This window comes from Cataglyphis hispanica, chromosome 8 (genome assembly GCF_021464435.1).
Source record: "Cataglyphis hispanica isolate Lineage 1 chromosome 8, ULB_Chis1_1.0, whole genome shotgun sequence".
NCBI classification, from domain to species: domain Eukaryota; kingdom Metazoa; phylum Arthropoda; class Insecta; order Hymenoptera; family Formicidae; genus Cataglyphis; species Cataglyphis hispanica.
In genome coordinates, this window is record NC_065961.1 from 408,180 (window position 1) to 422,106 (window position 13,927).

Sequence of the window (13,927 nt, forward strand, 5' to 3'; positions counted from 1 at the left end):
ATCAAATCTTTTTGTAAAAATTTATTGATTTGGTACAACTAATTTGGCAAAAGAAGATTAATGGGTTTAAGGATGTATGTGACATATATCGAAATACTAGCAAAAGCATTAAAATTTCATAGATTGTTCTACTATTTCTTCTGAATATTTGTGCAAAAACTAAGCACAATTCTCTTAACGGTTTGGAAATTATTTAAATTTAAAGTACTTACTATTGATTCTTATGGAAAATCTTATGTAGCACTTATTGACAAATTTGACAAGGAAAAAATATCAATGAAATAAAAATTTTCACATATATTAAGGAAATTTTAATAAATTTTTGTGCAAAACTTAATTTAGATTGACTAATTCGTTTAAAAGTTATTTACTAAAAATTGTAAGAAAAATATTATCTGTCTTTTTTTCTCTTTCTGCAAATTTCTCGTTTTTCATTGTTTTTTGCAGTTGATTTCAGAGGATATTCATGATCAAAAGTTTTTGCCATAAATTAGGAAAAATATTAATTACAACTATTTTCTTTTACGAAGACGTCAAAATCAATATTATTTTGTGATACTTTAATTTTTTTCATAAATTTATTTTTTTTAATTTTTCAAACAGTACAAACATAAGGAACATGTTTTCTTTTTAATTTTGACAATGTTTTGCTACTATTGTACATCCAGAACATTCTTAAGGTTGCAGATGGTTTGGGTACATTTGCGGTGTACATATTCAAGTAGATATATTGAAGATTACGAATATATCACACTGCACGTTTCGTGGTTAAGTTTTTAAATAGCAGATACATTTGCACGCATAAATGATTACATTTAAGAGTTTTGTCGCGTGAAAAGATATTTATATATACACGTTTTCCGCACTTGAAGCAGCTAATCAGATTTCGACTATGTAAAGTTGGATTTTCGGTAAAAATTTCATCGTAGTCTTTTCTTCCCACTATTTTCTATTTTACATAGATAAAAATTTGCACAGTTTTTATAAAGATATATACGATAGATACGTGGAGTTTTTATAGCTTTTTATATTTATATTCATCGATGTCAACATTCTTATATATCGATTTACATTCTTGCGAGATTAAAGAATTTAATTCTTGTGAAATGTTTTACTAATTATGAAAATCATAAAGAGACAGTATTTCGAAAAATATAATCATACAATGAAAAGATAATGAAAGCAAAGAAGAGAGAGAGAATATTAATTTTATATTTTTATTTTAATTTATACTATATGTACCATTTACTTAATTGACTTATTTGAAGAATTGTTTAAATAATAATATGATACATATTTTTTTACTATTATATTAATATTATTTATATTTTTAATATTTACTTAAGAAAAAATATACATGCACAGACATTTTTTTTTATAAAAATGAAAAATACTTTTATATATTACACACACGTATGAGTATAATGAATATAATGAGCAAATATATAGTTAGCAATTGCCATCGAAAACTATATTATATATATATATATATATATATATATATATATATATATATATATATAGTTAACTATATATATATAATATATAGGTAACTATATATATATAGTTACCTATATATTATATATATATATATATATAGTTTTCGATGGCAGTTGCTAACTATATATTTGCTCATTATACTTATTTTGTATTAATAAGAATTGTAATTAAAAATTTATAAGCGGAAATCTGAAATTGACGGAGCGTTGATGAGGAATTTCTGGCTCACATATAACACATTGGCAACTTTAATGTCGAATAAAGACATACATTGAAGCCCACTCTCACCTTCCTTCCTTTTCCCTTCCCTTTTTGCCATGATTACTGTATGTTAGATTGCTATCGAGATTCTTATGCTCGCAAGCATTAGAACCGTGCCGTGAACAGGAATTCTTTCACATTGAGTTGAATAGCTACAATGCGTGAGAGAGAATTCGAGGTAAAATAATTATATTTTATATTTTAAATATATTCTGTAACATTTTTTAATGTGCACTTTTTTATTTTTGTAATTCCCATTATTTTGCCAGATTAATTATTTCTTTATCTTAAACTTATATTAAAAAATTAAAGAAATAAATTTAAAATTATATTATAAAAATTGTATGAATATATAGTGGTCCATATAACATGATCATCTAAAATGTTATTCTTAATAATTATTTTTTTAAAGAATACATTTTATAGATTTGTTTACAATTTCAAAGAATTAACAAAAAAAAATGTTTAAATCGATTTTTTAGATAGATTTTAAGATTATTTTCGTTGTTTTAAATGAAACTATTTATTTTTTATTAAAATCTTTGTTGAAAATTTTATGGATAATTTAAGGACCTAAAATATTCTGATTTTGAAATAACCTTGAATTAATTTTGTGCGTGAAAATATTAAAATACGAGCGGTTATAACAAAATATGTTTGAAAAGTCTGTTATGACAAGTGATGACACTTCGTCATCAATCATCGTTTTTTAGGCAATTATTAAGGCGATAATAAAATAAAAATTTTATTTTATTAATAGTTTTAATAAACTGTAGAAAAACATGAAATGAATAGTGTTCTGGTTCACACACATAAACACAATTGTTTTTGTATAATTTTCATAATTTTTATAATTCAAATCGTATATAAACTAAACTAAAGCTTGTGTCAAAATGTAATGTTATAATCAATACTTATTTATTTCATAATATCATCATTTTCTTTATTTAATTAATATCAAGTATTAATGGATAAGAAAGGGCCCACATATTTGTTGGCCAGCGCATTTATCAGATTTTAATCCATTAAACTTTTTTTTTTTTAAGTGATACTAAACATTTACAAACTCGCCAACGACGCTAAAAGGTATAATCATCATATTGTGACAATATTGTATGTAATTCTATTAATGAGAGTTTATTTTTTATATATTTATCACTTTATTAAATGTTTAAAAGTTGACAGCATATTGAAAATATTTAATTATTATGGTACATTCTTTGAATTTTTTTACACCAAATCATTTTAAGGACACATAATATTAGATCGTTGGATTGTTCATAAACATACAAAAAGATTTATAATAAAAACGTGTAATTCTATTTAAAAAATAAAAGTATTTTTATAATTTAATCTTAAAAAATCGATTTAAAACATTTTTTTCTCTGTCGGACTTTTGAAACTGAAAACAAATCCATAAAATTTATTTTTTGAAAAAATAATTACTTCATATAATACTTTAAATGATTATGATATATGAATCATATTGTATATATAAAAGAAATATTAAAAGAAATAATAAAGTAAAATAATATAAAAGAAATAATAAAATAAACGAAATATATATGAGACAGAAGCATACATATAATGAAATTTTTTTATAGAATATTTTTATTTAAAATGTAGCTATTAATATACTTAATGCCAAAAATTAAAAAATTAAATTAAATTGTTCTCTATAATTAACCAATTTTTTATTACCAATAAGAAAAATTGACGACTTAACCGAAAAGGTTGAAGAAATAAAAATATAAAAACTTGGGACATACATATACAGTCGCATCAATCTATCTGTTAACTATACTTCCTAATTCCTTTTTTTTATTAGCCGCAACCACAATCAAGGTAGCAACATAATTTCAGAAAAATATAATGAGTGCTTTGTACATTATGTGTTATGTATAGAAACGTAAGCCACATTTTTATCGATAATTACAAATGCTTTTATTGAGTTATATATTATTGTGCAATATTATTAAGGAGGAATTGGATGGATCAGCTATTTATGACAAAAGATAATAAATTTAATGAGATTCGTGAATTTGACATTGTGCGCACACGAAGCACTTTTAGCTTTTTAAGATGTAAAACTAATAATTTATGAATTAAATTATTAGTTTTATATCTTAAAAAAATTTCCCTTTTGTAAAATATAATTTAACATCAAAATTGTGTATAAATATTATTTTATATTGAAGTGACTTTTTACTGTGACTGTGCTAAAAAAATTTTATGGTGACTGTACACAAAAATACGTGATAAATAAAACGTGATAAATAAAAATTTTAATTTTAAAGGATAAATTTTTATTTTAATTAATTATTAGTTTTATATTTTAAAAGGCTAAATTTATTAATATTTTATATGCTATATATATATATATATATATATATATATATATATATATATATAGTCCTTTATTACAATTTATTACTTTCTATGTGTAATAATTTATGTTTTATTTTTTGAAAAGTATATAAAATAATTTATTATTATAAATATTTGTCGCAATAATGCCATGGTTATTATATTAAATTTAAAGACTAGCCTATAAAAGTTATGCAGTTGCTTATAGACATAGTATATTATATTTATAGCAGCTGACATACACGTTTTATCACCGCGTGACATGAAAACATATATATATATATATATATATATATATATATATATATATATATATCACACACATATATACAGGGTGTTCCTAAACTGGCAACAAATATTTTAATCTATTATTAATATTTAACCTTAAATTTAATCATTAAACTAATATTTAATTCACAAATTACTAATTGTCACAAATTCTTTGTAACATTTTAAGACGAAAATTCTAATACGAAAATGTCGAGGCTACAATAATTTTCAAATGGGAAAAGTTTAAAGATCACAAATGACAGGGCTAGAATTTTACGCGGGATGGCAAAATGGCCAACGGTAAAGGTGCTTCCAACCGAATGCCTTTGACAATAGTAAAAAATTATTGTAAAAATATTCAAGATTTTCATTAAGAATTTATTTTTGTTTATCCGTAATGAATCATAAGAACAGTTTAAAATATTTTTATTCGATATTTTAATATACCGATATTGATATATGTCAACTTCCTCCACAATGAAATTGGTCAAGACAGCTAAATATGACAGTTGACATATATCAGTATATTGGCCATCCCTGAGGGCGCGAAATTCTGGTCCTGTAGCCTCGACATTTTCGTATTAGAATTTTTGAAAATTTTCTTAAAATGTTACAAAGAATTTATGACTAAAGGATTTGTCGCCAGTTTAGGAACACCCTGTATATGTACATAGATGATTTTTACTCTTTTAAGTACGAAGATATTTTTATAGATAGTCATGCGTTTGCTTGCATGATTGACTCGAGGAGCGACTGTGGAATTTCTCTTGGAACAATTCCAGAATTTCACATTCCTCACTTTGCATAGTTATGCAAAAACTAATCATCTCAGTTTCTCTTACGTCTATTAGGAGTAATTATTGGTAAACGTATATTTTGTGATGCATCAATCTGTACACGGTGTAAAAAATTTTCCCATTAGGAAATGAAAAGTAAAATATTGCTCTAACAAACCACAATGGTTTCGAAATATTATATTATATAAAATTATATAATATAATTATATAAAAAATTATCTTTTCTTATCAAGATAATATAGCTTTTTTCATGCATTGCTACTATTTTAATTGATTTTATTTGTTTATACATATACATATGTATATACACATAGACATGCACATAGGTTATTATATCATAATTCACGAATTATGTAGTTATTTTTCAATGAAAAATGAGTCGAAAAGTTCTGAGACAGTTTTTTTCTGCCATGTTTAATGTAGGAAGAATTAATATAAATACAGGAATCAACGCCATTTTTTAGACAAAGATGAACTGCACATGAAGGAGTATACTTGATTACATCTAATTCGACGCGTAGTTCATAGATGGCTTAATTAATAGTGCTGATTGGGAAATCGTTATTTATATATTAATAATTCTTCTTACGTTAAGAAAAAACATGAATTTGCAGTTACATATTTTTTCTTAAAAACAATTATGTATTTTCTTTACATCAATTGATTTCTTTCATCCTTTTATGCATAAAAGTATTGAAATGAGCTAATCGAAGAATGAATATTTTATGTATTTTATAGTTCATATAAAATATGTCAAATTAAAATATCTTGTAAACTATTAAATTTTAGACTCCTTTTATAATTTTACTCACCGAATATTGCAAAGAATCAATAAAAAAACTGGATGATTTCATTAAAAAAAAACTAGGTTAACCTCATGATCTTGAAAAATGACCTTGATTAGAATTCAAGATCAGCTTCTGTCTCTTTCAAAATCCTATAAATTTTGTCTAAAGTATTTTTTTTGTACGACATCAAGTTTCGGAAAAAAACATCTTGTAACACTTTATGTGAAACATATTCTCACAAGAAGTGAGAAACGAATGAAGTTGCATACATTAAATAATGAATGAAGTGTCTAGCGAAAACGATTAGCTTTGTTGAATATGAAAGTTTTATCTTTGGCATTGAAGTTCAATAAACCGGGAGGAGAAGATAACGGAGAAGGAAAGAAGAATTCCAGACATGTCTGTTAAATGAATTAAACTCATTAAAATCTTACTTTGGCGATGCGTTAGCTTTTTGAGCGCCAAATATGGCATTCCTGACCTGCTAGCTGGATATGCGTCGCACCATGTGCGAATATATTGCTAGTGATCGTTGATACTATTTAAGCTATTGAATAATGTACATATATACTCTTGTCCGCCTATTCGATGCTTAAAAACACTAATATTTTTACTAATTACGCGATCCAGAATGAGGAAATAGCGTAATTAGGTGCGTATAAATTAAATGAGCGAATGCAAATCCTGAAGACTAATTAAGATTTTCGTTGTGCCCTTATTCGCCCGTGACGACTTATTATGTACCTGACATATTATTCAGAAACCCATTTACAATTCGTAACTTCTCTGTTTCAGTTATAATCAGGATCGGTATATCCTGTTTATGATGCCGTATTACAATAGTGGTCACAGCCCAGCTTATAACAAAGGTGAGTAATCTTATTAGATTATATCGCGGAATTAATTTCATTTCGAAGTATATTATCACTTGCTAAAATATTATTTACCTTCTAATTTTATTTGATTTATTCTTGCAAATAGTATAAGAAATAATAATAAGGAATATAGCTTTATGTAAATTTAAAGTAAAAATAAAAAAAAAATTAAAAAATTAGAATAACGAATAGTGCCTATATAACAAATTACAAATAAAAATAATAAATTAAAAATTTATTATTTTGCATTAGTTTAAAAAATAAAATGGGAATAAATAAGGTGTTTGGAAAAGAAAAATTTAATGAGATTGTACTAGTTGTATGATTGAGAAATTAAAAAAGGATTATATAAATGATATGTATTATTTTGAAAATTGAGCAATGAGAGGAGAATAGTAAGAGACGGATTTTTTAAATAAGGAAGTTGATTAGAAACGAATTTCACATTTCAGATGGCGGTTCCAGCGGGCCGTCGAGTACTTCTGGTGGTCGTACCAGCAGTTCGGAACCGACGTATATGATGGAGCACTTGGCCACGTTCACCGTCACGAAAGAAACCGGTATTGTTTATCCAGCGGATGGTATGCGTCGGCTTTTACAACTGGAGAAAAGTAATGGTATCTGGAGTCAAAAAATGCAGCTTCGTCTGGAACGAAACTGGGTTCTTATCATGGACAACGAAACAGGGGTAATTTCTCTTTTTTAGATATTTTACCATAAATATATTAATGATTGAAAACCATGTTTATAGAATTTGATAATATTTTTAATTAAAAACCATATTTTTCATCATGTCTTCAATAAAAAAAAGATGAAGATTTTAATGCAGGTTATTCTAAATGCTACTTTCAAGAGTTACCTTCAAGATTCAAATAAGACTTTCTTAAAAATAAAATTGTATATATTTTTATTTGATAAAATGATATTACGAAAGAGAAATCATTTGACATAATGAGGGTTATCTACATAATTTGTATCAACATTTGGAGTTGATATCTCATGCGAAAAAGTAGATTAGTAACATTGATTCCACTTGATAACATATGATTTGAATTTTTTAGGCTGTCATGGAACGATTTCCGGCTTCTTTGATACAGGAGCCGACAGCGTTCACGTCGAGGGATCCCATGGAGATGTACAATAATATTTTAGTCTTCACGGTGGCCGATGACAGTGGTTCCGGTCAACGAGCGGAGATGCACATATTCCAGTGCCAGAGTGTATCGGCGCAGGATCTTGTCGAGGACCTGAAGATGTTGCAAATGGGAAAACTTGTTACGGGCGGTTCGCCCAGAGGTCCCAGAGGTCACATTCCACCTCCACCGACCTTACCGCCCCCGGAACCACCTCTGAACGGCGTTAATGTCAGAGAACAAGTGTCCACTTTCAATACGGCGAGTGGTGAGTATGCAATTAATTAATATTTTATATCGTTGGGAATAATATTAACGTACAACGTACAACAGAGAAAAGCGTTAAACATTTGAAATTAATTAATTTAAACATAAATGGAAAGATCGAACCGAAAAATTACAATGATATATACATATATACAGGGTGAATTTTTTTAATCTTAACAGGAAAATATTTCAAAACTATGTAATTTTAAACATATTTTCAAATAAAAGTTGCATCTCGAAAGGAGAACGTACAACGGTGACCTTGGTTTGACCTTGAGACATATATTTAAGGTTAATTAAATTTTTTTCAAATGGAAATATTTTTAGTTATTTTTCAAATTAGTATAATAGTAATTTAGTATATTTTCAAATTGAGTGAATTCAAATTAACATTTTTGATATTTTGATAATTTTTATATAGAGTATCAAAAATACATATTTTTAAGAAACAAAACAACGTATTTCTTTTTAAACACAAATCAAGAAAGATAAAAAAATTTAAAAACTAGCGTGTTAAAGCTGAAACTTCAAGCTACAAAATAATTTTTTAGTTTTTTGTATGTTGAATATTTGTCTATTAAGATTAAAAAGACTCACTATATATATATATATATATATATATATATATATATATATATATATATTTATATATGGGAAATATTTTTGTATATATTTATATCTAATATAGCAGAGGGTCAGAATGACATTTCTCGAGAAGAAAATAATGACGAAGTATCATCGACGTCGTCAGAGAAATACGAACGTGATGTGACAATTCTGAATCATTGCTTCGATGACATCGAGAAGTTCATTGCGCGTCTCCAGCACGCAGCTGCTGCATCACGAGAGCTGGAGCGTCGGCGACGTAACCGGAAATCGAAAAAGAGAAACCTCGGCGACGGTATGCTGACGATGAGAGCGAAACCACCGCCTGAGATGGAATTCATTGATATATTTCAGAAATTCAAGCTCTCTTTCAATCTGCTAGCCAAGCTCAAGGCGCACATCCACGATCCCAACGCGCCGGAACTTGTACATTTTCTCTTCACGCCGCTCGCGCTTATAGTAGATGCATCTCACGACACCAATTACGACCCGAATTTACCGAGTAAGGTAGTGTCGCCGCTTCTCACGCGAGAAGCCGTCAATCTATTGATAAACTGCGTAACTAGCAAAGAGACCGAACTTTGGCACTCGCTAGGTGATACATGGCTGATACCGCGCGATCAATGGAAGGGTCATGTACCACCTTACCATCCGATCTTCATGGATGGTTGGTCACCGGAGTATTCTATCCCCGAGGATAGAGATCACGATCACTTGGCGTCTTTGCTAAACGCAGATAAACAGAAGAGAGACGAATTACCGGAACAACAGAACGATCCTTACTATAATCACCGTGATATAGACGAGTCGCATTACAGCAGCGATTATCTAGAGTACGAAAGTCGAGAGGAGCGCGGCGGTAATGAGTACTTTGACAGAAATTACGGGCCCAGCTCAGAGCTGTATAGTAGAGAGGAGAGAGTGGATCAGACCAGGGCACATAGCGACATTTCTGTGGATTCAATCGAGAGGGCTCCTAGAGCGTCCGCCGGTATAGACAGAACGCAAGAGGCTTGGCTGGACGAGCTGGCAGCACGCCACGCCAAGATCGTGCAAGTCACCTATCCGCGAACGGCAAACAACGACAAGGAGCTCACTGTAGTTAGGGGTGAATATCTGGAGATTCTCGATGACAGCAGAAAATGGTGGAAGGCGAGAAATTCTCGGGGACAGATCGCTCACGTGCCGCATACTATCGTTACGTCGCATAATTCTATCCCTCATTCTGCTGACAATGATGTCTTTAACAATCCATTGTATACCAGCAGATATCCGAGACAGGGACACGGCTATAACTACGAGGTGAGTGACATTAAGGAGTAAACATTCTTTCTGATGGATAGCTTGTCGATGAATAATCATGAAGAATGTGAATAAAATTGTGTTTGTAGACAGATAATGCACATTAGTAAAAGTTGAAATATATATATAATAATAGTAATATACAGGATGTCCCATTTTAAAAGTTCCATTCTCATAACTTTTCAGGATCAACGTTTGAAGGAAAACGACTCGGATAAAAATTGTAGGGGAACAAAGGGGGCTATCTAATAGAGACCTTGGATTTGACTAAAGATTTATCATTTTTAAGGTCATTTGGAGGTCATCTTCCGTTTTTTAAATTGAAATCCCCCCCCCATTTTTTATTGCATATTTTTGTAGCTTATCTCGAGAGAGATAATAACAATTTTCTTTTATTGTCCCTTTTATATAAAGAAAAACTTCGATTTTATAGGAACAATGAACATCTTTCAAAATCAGAAGATGTTGTCTTAATTGGCGTGATTAGGGCACAAAAGTTGATATAACATCAAATCTGATAAAGAGTTAATATACATAAGAGATAAAGAAACGTGTTTTACGTTAGTATGTAAATGAATTATAGCATAATTAACTGTTAGATCATCGTTCACGTCACGTTTCAATTAGTGCATTTGTTGAAGAATATTGTAATATCTGATGATTTTCTCTTAAATTTACTCTTTTTCAAAACACTAATAACTCAATAAAATATTTTTTTATTTAGAATTTTTTGTTATTTTGTATCTTAATCTGACATTAATATTTTAATATAAAATATAAATTATCTCGAAAATTATTTAGTGTTCAATAATTGTATCGTAATACTTTTATGTACAGAATAATAAGATGAATCAAATGGTGTACAGAAAATAATTGTTTTAAAAAAAACATGCAATAATATGCAAGAATATGCAATAAAAAAATGGAGGTTTCCATTTAAAAAACGGAAGTTGATCTTCAAATAACTTTGAAAATGACCTTTAATGTCAAATCCAAGGTCACTATTAGATAGCCTCCTTTTCTCTACACCTTTTATCCGAGTTGTTTTCCTTCAAACCTTGATCCTGAAAAGCTATGAGAGTGGAATTTTTAAAATGGGATACCCTGTATAATAATTCAATATAACCGCAGTGAGAGAGAGAGAGAGAGAGAGAGAGAGAGAGAGAGAGAGAGAGATCGAAAATCCTAATATATGTTTTGTTCGATTATTGAATTAGTTGTAAATTTTGAATATTTATAAAATGGAATTTGCTGTGTGTGTGTGTGTCGCAGGATTCGGAGATCGAAAGAACCAGTACTAGTCCAGGACCAGAAGCCACGCATCGAGCACACGCGATTCCACCACCAGCACCTGCTGATTGGGTGAGAAAAGAAAGACTCGGGAAAAAAGGTGAATTTCGATACTTTTAAGTTATTTTATGCGCTTACAGGCGTTCTATCTTTATTTGAATTGGGGCAACAATTTCTGAATATTATTTCAGAAGTTGTGACATTATCAAATGCAGCTTTTCTTTTATTGTCCCTTTTATATAAAGAAAAACTTCGATTTTATAGGAACAATGAACATCTTTCAAAATCGAAAGATGTTGTCTTAATTGGCGTGATTAGGGCACAAAAGTTGATATAACATCAAATCTGATAAAGAGTTAATATACATAAGAGATAAAGAAACGTGCTTTACGTTAGTATGTAAATGAATTATAGCATAATTAACTGTTAGATCATCGTTCACGTCACGTTTCAATTAGTGCATTTGTTGAAGAATATTGTAATATCTGATGATTTTCTCTTAAACGTGTATATAAACAGCTATAAGTAAATAGTACATAGACTGAGTCGTTCATACGACTATAAGATGGGCGTGGCATTCTAAACTCATCTTCGTATCGCGATTAATTTAACATTTAGAGTGACGTGCCGGTATATTTTACTTTTTTTTTTTACAAAATATTGCTTTCATTTTCTTTACATTACTATTGCATCTATTTTTGTTATATGATCTAAATGTTGTAATAAACTGCACGATTACTATTGATACAATTAATAAATATAAAAAAATTTTAAATAACTATAATTCATTTCAGAAAGAGAAGTATATAAGAAATAATATCATTTACGCTATTATATTCATATAATAATTTTTATTCTCGAAGATTGATTATCGTATTCTCGTAAATTGATTATTTCATTGAAATAATCTCTTTTATCGTTATCGTAAACATATCGCGCGGTATTATAGACAAAAAAAATTATGATTGGGAATAATAAAAATAAAAGCGCAGTGGCAATATGACGTTGAAGATATCGAGGAAAACTTTTTCAACTAATATATGATATTGTATTAAAAATTAAGATATACACATATACTTGTTTGATATGAAATTATATACATATATTAGAACGCGGTTAGTATGAAATTAATTAATTAATCGATCAGTAATTGAAATTTTTATTAGAGTTATCAAATGGTAGTGATTGTCAACCACCAATATTTAAAATAACATTATTTAAATTAACAGTAAGTAAAGAAATCGGTAATGACAATTGTCAAGTCCCATATCTATAATGTGGTTGAGAATTACCAAATTAGTTTTTAATATTGTATTTTGATTATCGATTGTATGATTATTAAAGATTATCATCATATATTATATCGTCTGTACTTAGCAACTAACTAAATTTAATTATATAATTTTTTACTAGCAGAAGGAAGAAACATATATGTATATGCATACACACACACACGCGCGCGCGCGCGCACACACACACACACGCACACACACACACACACACACACACATATACACGCATATGGTATACATATACGTATTATACTTTACATGGAAACGCGTTACAATATGTTCGTCCATTGAACATTTTCTCATTAGAAAGTACTTATATGCATATATATAAATACTTTACAAATATACAAATAAAACAATGCAAGTTATGTCAAGTATGAAATTATATATACAGGGTGTCCCGAAATTTATGAATCAAAATAATGTTTTAATTTAATTTTTTGAGAACTGTTTGCTATAGTATTCTGATTCGCGAATTTCGAGATATTCTATATAATTTTGCTGTTCAAATATTATATATATATATATATATATATATATATATATATATATATATATTTTGTGTATGTGTAATACTTCTGAATAAAATTGAAGCATCACTTCGAGTCGATCGAGAAAAATAATAAAATATGAATGTATGTAATTTTGTGATAAACTATCATACATTAATATGCGAAAGCATTAAAGTCTCTTTTAAACAGAAATTTTTTTAGTTTTGAGATCATGTATATGCAAAAGAAGAAATTTTTTAAATTTTGCTTCTAGGAATATTGCTGTATGATAATTTTTCGCAAAATTACAAACATTTAAATTTTATTATTTTTTTTTATTCGAAGTGATGCTTTTATTTTGTCGAAGAATGTATCTGAACGGCAAAATTAAATTAGTTAGATTATAATATATCCACACTATATTTTCATTGAGACTATAGCAGAATTGTTGTGTCTGTCCTTTGTCTTTATATTGGGAGTTTCATTGTAAGAAAAAGTTTTACTATTTCGATAAAAGTTCTTGATATTTTGATAAGAATCTAAGAAAAAAATACGGAGAGGATAAAGCGAACAAAACTCTTCTGATATTATTATTATAGTACATTTTGGCATTGCGTGTTTGTTTTATCAATAGCTTTTATTGAAGTAAAAAATCTTTTGTCCGATTCTGCTTGTACATGTCGTCGCA

At 28.4% G+C, this 13,927-nt stretch overlaps 2 protein-coding genes across 4 annotated transcripts in view; both read left to right on the top strand.

The window, feature by feature from the left end:
- Window positions 1-13,927, top strand: part of LOC126851779 (cytochrome P450 4C1-like) — a 421,874-nt gene that overhangs the window by 178,648 nt on the left and 229,299 nt on the right. The gene's annotated exons all lie outside the window — the stretch shown is intronic.
- Window positions 1-13,927, top strand: part of LOC126851772 (epidermal growth factor receptor kinase substrate 8-like) — a 29,383-nt gene that overhangs the window by 9,723 nt on the left and 5,733 nt on the right. For 2 of the 3 annotated variants that reach the window (XM_050596082.1, XM_050596081.1), the window contains exons 2-6: window positions 6,779-6,852; window positions 7,311-7,546; window positions 7,920-8,259; window positions 8,947-10,166; window positions 11,439-11,556. In XM_050596082.1, coding sequence (XP_050452039.1) covers window positions 6,807-6,852; window positions 7,311-7,546; window positions 7,920-8,259; window positions 8,947-10,166; window positions 11,439-11,556 — 1,960 coding nt within the window. In that variant the 5' untranslated portion in view covers window positions 6,779-6,806. The remainder of the gene's footprint in view (window positions 1-6,778; window positions 6,853-7,310; window positions 7,547-7,919; window positions 8,260-8,946; window positions 10,167-11,438; window positions 11,557-13,927) is intronic. The other variant, XM_050596084.1, reaches the window with a different exon arrangement.